General features: G+C 47.3%; 1 protein-coding gene across 1 annotated transcript in view; it reads right to left on the bottom strand.

Annotated features, from left to right (window-relative positions):
* LOC103304566 (adhesion G protein-coupled receptor E2-like) overlaps window positions 1-11,247 on the bottom strand; it is an 89,440-nt gene that overhangs the window by 10,837 nt on the left and 67,356 nt on the right. Inside the window, exons 9-12 of the mRNA XM_054718331.1 lie at window positions 10,557-10,664; window positions 10,137-10,367; window positions 9,787-9,953; window positions 8,492-8,689 (exon numbers count right to left, since the gene is read on the bottom strand). Coding sequence (XP_054574306.1) covers window positions 8,492-8,689; window positions 9,787-9,953; window positions 10,137-10,367; window positions 10,557-10,664 — 704 coding nt within the window. The remainder of the gene's footprint in view (window positions 1-8,491; window positions 8,690-9,786; window positions 9,954-10,136; window positions 10,368-10,556; window positions 10,665-11,247) is intronic.

Raw genomic sequence — 11,247 nt, 5'->3', positions numbered from 1 at the left:
GAAGATACCGTCCTGTAAAAAGTAAGCATGGCCTTCAATCCCACACATCTCACAGACACACAATGAGACACACTGCACCAACAGAACAAAAATGGGAAGCTAATGCTCTATCCACTGAGCCAAACCAACTAGGGCTGAGTTTTTATTTTTCCATTGATTTTTTTTTTTTAGGGGTAGTGGAAGTGAGAGGGAAAGACAGAGAGAAACATCGATGTGAGAGAAATACATCAAATGGTTGCCTCCTTCACATTGTCCACACCAGGGCCAAGGAGGAGCCTGTAACCAAGGTATGTGCCCATGACCTGAATCAACTGAGGACCCTTTGGTCTGCAAGCCGATGCTCTTTCCACTGAGCCAAACCGACTAGGGCTGTCTTTTCATTTTAACCCTTTACCTAATTGCAGTGAAGTGACATCTCATTTTGATGCTTTTGGTTCTCATTTTCCTAATGACTGATGATATTGAGAAACTTTCATACACTCACTGATCATTTATATATCTTGGAAGAAATGTCTATTCAAAACTGTCCATTTTCATTTATTTATTTATTTATTTTTTTTTATTTATTTAAATCTTAATTTAAAAAAAGATTTCAGAGAGGAATGGAGAGGGAGAGAGAGACAGAAACACCCTGGTGAGAGAGAATCATTGGTCAGCTGCCTCCTGCACGTCCCACACTGGGGATCGAGCCTGCAACCTGGGCATGTGCGCTGACATGGGAATTGAACCCAGCACCTCCTGATTTCCAGGTTGATGCTCAACCACTGAGCAACACTGGCTAGGCTATTTAAATCTTTATTGTTGAAAATATTACATAGGTCCTCTTTCTCTTTTGTCCATTTTTAAATAGGGTTGTCTTTTGTTGTTGAGTTGTTCCACTTAATCGTAACAACAGTGCAAAATAGAAGTTCTCTTATGATTACAGATTTGTAACTGAAGTATAAAGGGCTTAAGTCTATTGCTTAAGGTTTTACTGATAAACAGTGAAAGAACTCACTCTTGATCCACATGAGGGTAAGGAACAGGGGTAGGCAAAAGTAGGCTTGCAGTTGTGTGTATGTGAAGCAGTTTATTCTTGTAGTATTATTTATTAACAAGAGGCCCAGTGCACGACATTCATGCACGGGGGGGGGGGGGGGCGCGGTTGTCCCTCAGCCCAGCCTACACCCTCTCCAATCTGGGATCTCTCTCACAATCCAGGACTGCTAGCTTCCAACTGCTAGCCTGCCTGCCTGCCTGATTTCCCCTAACTGCTTCTGACTGCCAGCCTGATCACTCCCTAACCATTCCCCTGCCTGCCTGTTCGATGCCTAACTGTCCTCCCCTGCCAGCCTGGTTTCCCCTAATTGTCCTCCCCTGCAGGCCTGGTCACCCCCAACTGCCCTCTCCTGCTAGCCCAGTCACCCCTAACTGCCCTCCCCTGCCAGCCTGGTTGCCCCCAACTCCCCTCCCCTGCAGGCCTGGTCATCCCTAACTTTCCTCCCTTGATGGCCTGGTTGCCCCTAACTGCCGTCCCCTGTAGAGCTGGTCCCCCTCAACTTCCCTCCCTTGCTGGCCTGTTCCACCCCAACTGCCCTCCCCTGTAGGCCTGCTGGCCCCTAACTGTCCTCCCCTGAAGGCCTGGTTGCCCCCAAGTGCCCTCCCCTGTAGGGCTGGTCCCCTCTAACTTCCCTCCACTGCAGGCCTGGTCCATCTTGTGGTGGCCATCTTGTGTCCACATGGGAGCAGCCATCTTTGACCACAAGGGGAGGCCATCTTGTGTTGGAGTGACAGTCAATTTGCATATTACCTCTTTATTAGATAGGATTATTGTATTATTTCCCATACCTACAATTGTAAACCTTCTTTTGCCTACGCCTGTACAGAGGACATTTCAGGGCAATGGAGAGTGTAGTAGGACATTGAAATGTACACTGAGAAAAATGTAAGCAAGAAAGAACTAATGTGTCCAAGAAGGAATCTCTCTATAGCTAAGTTGATGCAGGCACACGTAAGTTTGAGCAGCATGTTGTGGGTAAGAGTGCAGCTTCTAGGAGACTGACTTCCTGAATGTAAGTGTGCAGACTTGCTCTCCTTCTAAAAACAACAAACACATAAGCAACACAACTAAAACCAACCATTTCAAAACTCTGACAACTATCCAAAGCCACAGAACAAACTGAAGTAGTCTATCCAAGAGAAACTACCGAAGCTTGGTAAGATTGGTGAGGAAGGACTCTGTGATGTTTCAACTCTGAACTATTTCCACTCCTTCTCTCCCCAGCTTAGTGGTGAGGCCGCCAACAGCTGATAGCATGGCAGACAACAGGGAGATCTGGCATTTTTTTGAGTTCCTTTGAAAGTATCATCATTATCCCCAGAGCACAGACAGTATTTTTTTCTGACTCTTTTGCTCCCCGGGAACCTTGCATTCTCCAAAATTGGTGTGTATTTTATTCCACTGAAAGCTCATCTCAGTGAGAGACAAAACAGCCTGCCCTTAGGGCATTCCCCAAATAATAGAAAACGCCTGTCAGTAACTTTGCTAACTGCCTAAGGTTGTGATTTCAGGTGAGGTCAAAAAGAACTTGCCTGAGGCCCTGCCTGGGTGGCTTTGTTGGTTAGCGTGTTGTCCCAATGCACCAGGGTTGCAGGTTCAATCCTGGGTCAGGGCACATACAAGAATCAACCAATAAGTTCATAAATAAATGGAACAACAAATTAATCTCTCTCTTTCTTTCTCCGACCTCCTCATTTAAAAAATATATATATTTTTTATTTTTGTTGTTAATCTTCACCTGAAGGATATTTTTCCATTGATTTTTAAAGAGAGTGGAAGGGAGAGGGAGAGGCAGAGTGACAGAGAGAAACATCGATGTGAGAGGGATACATCGAGTGGTTGCCTCCTGCATGTACCTCCAACCATGACCGGGGAACCTGCAACCAAGGAGCCCTAGACTGGAATTGAACCTGGGACACTTCAGTCCTTGGGCCGACACTCTGTCCTCTGAGCCAAACCAGCCAGGGCTCAACCCCCTCATTTGTATGTCTTCTTGGGAGAAATGTCTATTCAGGTCCTCTGCCCATTTTTTATTTGGATTATTGTTGTTGTTGAGTTGTATGAGTTCTTTATATATTTTAGATATTAACCCCTTATCAGAAGTGTTGTTTACAAATACCTTCTTTCATTCAGAGGTTTGCCTTTGGATATCTATCCAAAAATTTTTAAAACATTTATTCACATTGCAATGTTCATTGCAGCATTATTTATGGTGGACAAGACATGGAAACAACCAAAGTGTCCTTCAATAGATGGTTGGATAAAGAAGATGTACTTATTATATACAATGGAATACTACTCTGCCATAAGGAAACATGAAGTTCTATCTTTGTGCAACATAGATGGATCTTGTGAATAACATGCTAAGCGAAACAATTCAGACAAAAAAAAAATCAAGAATCCTATGATATCACTCATTTGTAAGATGCAAAACTGAAAGCAAGAAATGAACAAACAAGACAAGCAAACAAACAAAAAGTCATAGACACAGACAACAGTATGGTGGTTACCAGAGGGAAAGAGGGATGGGAAGAGGTAGTAAAGGGTAAAGGGGGAAAATATAGGTTGATGGAAGGAGATTTGGCTTTGGATGGTAAACATACAATGCAAATACAGATTATGTATTATAGAACTGTACACTTAAAATGTATATGATGTTATTAACCAATGTCACCCCAATAAATCTAATTAAAATATTTTAATTTGTACTCATATGTTTATAGCAGCATTTTTCAAAGTAGTAAAAAAATGGAAATAATCAAAATGTTTATCATCTGTTGGATGGATAAAAAATGTAATATCTACACTAATAAAAGAGAAACATGCAAATTGACCATCATCTGCTACACCCACCAGCCAATCAGGAGCAAGTATGCAAATTAACCCAACAAAGATGGTGGCAGCCATGGAGCTGGAGTGAGTAGGAGGCTTGGGTTGCCCCTGGTGATGGAGGAAGCCAAGCTTCCTACCTGCCCTGGCTGGCCATGGCCTCCGCTCAAGGCTACAAATTTCAATTATAGAAGATGAATAAATCCCAGAAATCTGCTTCCAACAGGCTCAGGCCTCTGCTCAAGGAGGCGCTGAAAAAAGAAAAAAGAAAAAAAGGAAGGGCTGGGAGCCTGAATCACCGTTGGGTGTGGCCAACCTGAAAACAGCCCTCAGATCCTCACCCAGGCTGGCTACACTCCCACAGGGTGAGGGTCCCCACTATGGGGCTTGACCAGCCTGCAAATAGCCATCAGCCCCTCACCCAGGCTGGCTAGGCACCCCAGTGGAGACCCCCACCCTGAAGGGAGTGTGGCCAGCCTGAAAATGGCCCCCAGCCCCTCACCCAGGCTGGCCAGGCACCCCAGTGGTGACCCCCACCCTGAAGGGGGTGTGGCCAGCCTGAAAACAGCCCTCAGTCCCTCACCCAGGCTGGCCCCACCCCCACGGGGTGAGGGTCCCCACTATGGGGCTTGACCAGCCTGCAAATAGCCATCAGCCCCTCACCCAGGCTGGCTAGGCACCCCAGTGGAGACCCCCACCCTGAAGGGAGTGTGGCCAGCCTGAAAATGGCCCCCAGCCCCTCACCCAGGCTGGCCAGGCACCCCAGTGGTGACCCCCACCCTGAAGGGGGTGTGGCCAGCCTGAAAACAGCCCTCAGTCCCTCACCCAGGCTGGCCCCACCCCCATGGGGTGAGGGTCCCACTAGGGGGCTTGACCAGCCTGCAAACAGCCATCAGCAGCTCACCCAGGCTGGCCAGGCACCCCAGCAGGAACCCCACCCTGAAGGGGCTGTGGCCAGCTTGAAAACTGCCTTTAGCCAATCACCTAGGCTGGCCACGCCCCCCCAGCGGGGACCCTTACCCCATGGGGGCATGGCCGGCCTGCAAACCACCACAGGTCCCTTGCCCAGGCCGCCCCACACCCCAAGGGAACCCCCACCCTGATCCGGTACACCCATCAGGGCAAACCAGCCGGCCCCCACCTGTACACCAGGCCTCTATCTATACTAATAAAAAGGTAATATGCTAATTAGACTGGGAGACCTTCCATGAGACTTTCCGGACGTTCTTCTGGACAAACCCATGGTGGCAGGGCTGAGGTAGAGGCAGTTAGAACCAATAAGGGAGGGCGGTTGTAGGTAATCAGGCCGGGATTGGACGGCAATTGTGGGTGATCAGGCTGGTGGTGGGCGGGGCCTTTGAGGGTAAGCAGATCAGCAGTGGGGCCAGTTGGGGGCAAGCAGGCCATCAGTGGGGGGCAGTTGGGGGCGAGCAGGCCAGTGGGAAGGGAAGGTGGGGGTGAGCAGGCCAGCAGGGTTGGCAGTTGGGGGCGAGCACACTGGCACAAGGGGTAGTGGGGGTGATCAGGCTGGTGGGGGGCAGTTGGGAGTGAGCAGGCCAGCAGGTAGAGTGGTTAGGGACAATCAGGCAGGCAGGCAGGCAGGTGAGTGGTTAGTAGCCAGTAGTCCCGGATTGTGAGAGGGATGTCTGATTGCTGGTTTAAGCCTGATCCCTGTAAACCGGCAGTAGGACATCCTTCGAGGGGTCCCAGATTGTAGAGGGTGCATGCTGGGCTGAGGGACACCCCCCTCCTCCCCCGTGCATAAATTTCATGCACCGGGCCTCTAGTATCTATATAATGGAATATTATTTACAAAACAACAACACCAGCAACAATAACAATTCCAGGCGAGGCTTGGAAGCTGCAGAAATGGCCACAGTCACAGGCGGGACTCTGTAGCCCACAAGTCATGATACTTTCTACAACATGATGAACCTTGAACACATCATGCTAAGAATCCAGTCACAAAACACAGCACTATGATTTCATTTATGGGAAAATCCAGGGTAGGTAGATCCATAGATTAGTGGTTGTCAGGGGTTGGGGAGGAGGAGTAGCTAGCAGGAATGAGGACTGCATGATTCTGCATGATACAAGATTTCTTTCTTTTTTTGTTGTTGTTAATCTTCACCCGAGGATATTTTTCCATTGATGTTTAGAGAGAGTAGAAGATAGAGGGAAAGACAGAGAGTAAAAGAAACATCGATGTGAGAGAGACACACTGATTGGTGGTCTCCTGAAAGCATGCCGACCAACTGGGTCCCAACCTGGGCTGACGAGGGATCAAACCTGCAACCGAGGTACATGCCCTTGACTGGAATCAGTCCGCAGGCCAACGCTCTGTCCATTGAACCAAACCAGCTAGGGCACGAGGTTTCCTTTTGGGAATTGAAAATGTGAAATTTGATTGTGGTGATAGCTGTACAACTCTGTGATTATTGGAAGAACCCTTTAAAGGTATGTGAAATATATTTCAAAAAGAAGTGAAAACATTAAACCTAGTATAAAAAGCTGAAAATAAGAGTGCAAGCTCTGGAGAATGTCTCCCTTGATTTGAATCCCAGCTCTGCTACTTACTAGCTGTGCCTCTTTGGGCACTTATTTAACCTCTTTGTGCCTTGATTGACTTATCTGTAAAATGGGTCAAATCACAGTGTCTAGTTCACAGGATTGGTGTGAAGATGAATTGCCTTAACTAAGATAAAAATGCTTAGAAAAGTGCCTGGCACAGCCTGGCTGGTATGGCTCAGTGGATTGAACATCATCCCATGCACTGAGAGGTCGCTGGTTTGATTGCCAGTCAGGACACATGCTGGGGTTGTGGGCTCCATAGCCAGTAGGGGGCATGCAGGAGGTAGCCCATTGATGTTTCTATCACTCTCTTTTCCCTTCCTCTGTCTCTAAAAATCAATAAAAACATATTTTTTAAAAAAGAAATACAAAAGTGCCTAGCACAGTCCAGCTGGCATGGCTCAGTAGTTGAGCATTGACCTATAAAACAGGAGGTCACGATTTGATTTCCAGTCAGGAGGTCACAGTTCGATTACCAGTTTGTGGGATCAATTCCCAGTGTGGGGCATGCAGGAGGCAGCCAATAAACGATTGATGTTTCTCTCTCTCTCCCTCTCCCTTTCTCTCTGAAATAAATATATTTTTAAAAAAATATATTTTATTGATTTTTACAGAGAAGAAGAGAGAGGGATAGAGAGTTAGAAACATTGATCAGCTGCCTCCTGCACACCTCCTACTGGGGATGTGCCTGCAACCAAGGTACATGCCCTTGACCGGAATCAAACCTGGAACCTTTCAGTCCGCAGGCCGACACTATATCCACTGAGCCAAACTGGTCAGGACTGAAATAAATATTTTTAAAAAGTGCCTGTCATAGAGTAAGCACCATGTAAATCTCAACTATGTTACAATCTATAGTTTAGATTATTTAAATCAGCTCTATTTTTCCAAACATAAATTAGGGACAACCTGTACCATTTGGATAAAGAGGAAGGTTAAATTGTTTATAATGATGTCCAAAGCACCTTTTTTTCATTACACCTTTGTTATTTATGAAGAGTTTTAGAGACATTCTTCTTAATTATTATAAACTAGAGGCCTGGCGCACAACATTTGGGCACTGGGGGGGAGGGGTTCCGTCAGCCTGGCCTGCACCCTCTCCCAGTCCAGGACCCAGTGGGGGATGTCCAACTGCTGGTTTAGGCCTGCTCCCATAAGCTGGCAATCGGACATCCCCCAAGGGTCTTTAGTGCTGCTATGAAGACGGGAGAGGTTCCTGCCACTGTTGATGCACTCGACAGCCATAAGCCTGGCTTCTGGCTGAGCGGTGCTCCCCCTGTAGGAGTGCACGGATCACCAAGGGGCAGCTCCTGGGTTGAGCATCTGCCCTCTGGTGGTCAGTGCGCATCATAGCGACCAGTCATTCTGCTGTTTGTCAATTTGCATATTAGCCTTTTATTATATAGGATAGCCACCAGAAAGATGCCCTAACCATCATCACTTATTGTCTCTATTCATATGACCTGTCATAATCAGAATGCTATGTTGGTTCCACAAAGCCATGGTCATGGAGAAGAAGAAAAAGAAACAGGAATTTGCCCTTACCGAGCAGGTGTTCCATAAAGGTGAGGCCTGGATGCTGCAGAAATGGCCACAATCACAGCTGGGATTCCGTAGCCCACAGGGAGCATGAAGTTCTTCATGAACCTGCTCACGTTGGAGTAGTTGACCACCGTCAGGTTGCGTGCGGTGAGGAAGAGGTGCAGGCCCTCCAGCAGCATCCAGGTGAAGGAGGCCAGGTAGAGATAGTGTAAGGCACCCGCGATGATGGCACACAGCACCTGGGGGAGCAGTGAGAGTCAGCAGGTGGGATTGTCAGGGTGGAGCATGGACCCAGGACCTCTCCTATACCTTGCCATTTGGGAGAACTCTGGTGTATATAAAGGAATTGTCCAAAGAAGGTGTGATTTCTATTTGGGTCAGTCAATGTAAAATTGGCTACTTACCTTTCTAATCTTCCCCAAACCCAAAGTCATTTTATTAAGGTGTCCAATGCAAGTGTACTCCTCATTCCATGGTCAGGGCATGCGTCCTTTGGGACAGTATCAGTACCTTGTTCTCAGTTCTGTCGATGGCCGTGAGGAAGAGCAGGTGGGCCAGGAAGAGGCAGAGCGAGAGCTGCAGGTGGAGTGAGGTGCTGGTGTTCTGGATGGCTTTGCACAGCAGGAAGGTGAGGGCCGCCAGGAGGAGGCACAGCAGAGAGAGGCTCAGCCCCACGTAGGTGATCACAGCCAGGGTGGGATCCTCCTCCTGGGACCCAGCAAAGAGGAGAGAGCAGTCACATTCTCTTAATCTGGGTTAATGATCCTCCTACCATTTTCAGTTTTGGGCAGGGTAAAACACAATTAGGAGTGGAGGAGCCAGTTAAATTTGTGATGTTTATGGACACTGTTAGAACTCTAAGGAGTTCTGAACTGATTAATTCAGACCCTGTAAACATTGAGGGATAAGAGAGTCCTCATTCAGGACCAAGCCCTGGAAATCATAGGGTTGATTTTCCTTCCTGACTAAGTTTATAGGTTATCATGTGACAGTCACAGAGGCACATGGTTCCATGTTGAGCATCATCCTCCATCCCCATGAAGTGATACTGTGTGACAGAGTCTCTATCTGAAGACTCGATGTCCAGGGATCAATTCCCCACTTTGGACTTACTCACCTCATCCCTGCAACACCTGTTCCTTACAGATTTAGATCCTTGGTTAAAGAAGGAAAATACTGGTAATGGTGGTAGCTTAAAATTAATATTTCCATTCTAATTTTTTATTATTTCTTTTAAAAATATATTTGTATTGATTCCAGAGAGGAAGGGAGAGGGAGAGAGAGAGATAGAAACATCAATGATGAGAGAGAATCATTGATCACTGCCTCTTGCATACCCTGTACTAGGGATTGAGCCTGCAACCTGAGCTTGTGCCCTTGACAGGAATCAAAACCGGGACTGTTCAGTCTGCATGCTGATGCTCTATCCACTGAGCCAAACTGGTTAGAGTTCCTGACTATTTTTTAAAGATTAAAATTTTTCCTGCCTGATTTTTCAAATCATCTTAAACCCATAAGAAGAATTTAAAAAAGTAATTTTAGTGTAAGTAGGTGAGAGAGAGAAAGAGGGACGGAGAGAGAGAAAAACAGAAATGTGAATATGATAAAGGAAATGGAGGACAGCAATCCTCAGATGCGATGCTTGTGTATGACCCTGACTGGACAACCCAGCTGCACCATGTTTATTTGTTAACCCACATAAATTCCAGAATAATAAATTATGTGTGTTTTTTTAGGTGCAACATGCATGGGAATTTATTACATAGCAATAGACATTGAACAAAGTTTCTTATCAAGGCTCTCACCTGCACCTCATAGTGGGCCATGAGGATCGCAAAGCTGCTGAGGTGGCTGCATTGGCAGGTGGTGCTGGTGTCTCCAGTGCCCACCATCCAGCAGCCTTTGGTGGACCAATGACCACTTCCATTCTGGCTAGGCTCCCAGAAGACACAGAACACCTTCTGCCTTGGTCCTGGGGTCACTAACTGTAGCAACAGGGCGAGGTGTGAGCAGGTGGTTCTGGTGCTCAAAAATGTTGACCCTTTCCTACTTGTGATGGGTTTTCCTGGGAAGAAATGAACCCATGGGAGAGCCCCTGAACCGCAAGACTGTGTCCAGGACTCATGCCTCTTGCACACCCACAGACCCATTTCACCAGCACTCACGTGGTTGAAGACAAAGGTGACTGGGGAGCTGAGGTTCTGAGAGTCCTTATTGCTCACAAAGGCGGACATGACATCTGAGAGCAGGACAGGGGAGCGTTCCTGCAACAGGCCCTTGTGTGTCTCATGCAGAACTGAGTGCTCCTCAGTTTTCAGGATGAGTGGGGCCTCAACCAGCAACTTGCCCATCCCTGGAGAGGAGACAAGGCCCACCACAGAAGGGCCTACAAAACAAGGACAAGGTTGACATCTTGGGGTGACCCAAAGGCCCCCTTTCTTCTGGGATGCATTTACTCCTTTGACCCACCACAGCCCATACTTCCTTTTAATATTTAATTTTCTGTTTGTTACATCCTTGGGTGTCATGTTCCACCGTGAAGCTTCATTGACCTTCTCTCCATATCAGTCATTACCTGAGCCACGTGAGTTCTGCACCACATCCCAGTTCACCAGCATCTTTGCCTGATTAATTCTCAGGGTGACATTCTTGCCTCCTTTCTCCTTTACTTCCAGGGACAGTTCTATGAGTTGTGGGAGTTACATATGGGAGTTAGATTAGTAACTGTGCCAGCAGTTATAGCTATAATACCATTTTTATGTATATATATATATCTTTTATATATATTACTAGAGGCCCGTGGCATGAAGAGATTTGTGCAACAGGCCTTTCATCCCTTGGCTTCCAGCACCTCACTCCCTTGGCTGTGAGGATCAGCTGTGTCTATGCTGGGAGAACTTCTGTGCTAGAGACACCCTTATGAGACAAGATTTGCAAAAGCCTCTGTGCTCAGCTTGGATGGGGCAGAGTCTCAGGGCGGAGTAGACAGCAATGGCTTCCCGTCAGCCCTGCCCTAAGAGGCCCCTACTTCTCAGTGTCCTGAGGTAATTGCTACAAGCAGCTCTGAGGGAAAGCCACCCTAGAGTTTCTCCTGTTGCCAGACAGTCCAGTTTCTCCCCGAATGAGTCCCCCCAGAGTCTCGCCCGGAAATGGAGTTCAGAGCAGTTGGGAGCTTTTGTCTCCCTTCCAATTGAGAAAGCCAGCCACGTACTCAGTTGCCAGCCCTCTCCGTGCACACAGCTCCATACCTCTGCCTTCCTCAGCTC

The sequence above is a fragment of the Eptesicus fuscus genome, chromosome 6 (genome assembly GCF_027574615.1).
Source record: "Eptesicus fuscus isolate TK198812 chromosome 6, DD_ASM_mEF_20220401, whole genome shotgun sequence".
In the NCBI taxonomy this organism is placed as follows: Eukaryota; Metazoa; Chordata; class Mammalia; order Chiroptera; family Vespertilionidae; genus Eptesicus; species Eptesicus fuscus.
The sequence above is the reverse complement of the archived record's forward strand: the minus strand, read 5'-3'. Positions and strand labels throughout refer to the sequence as shown.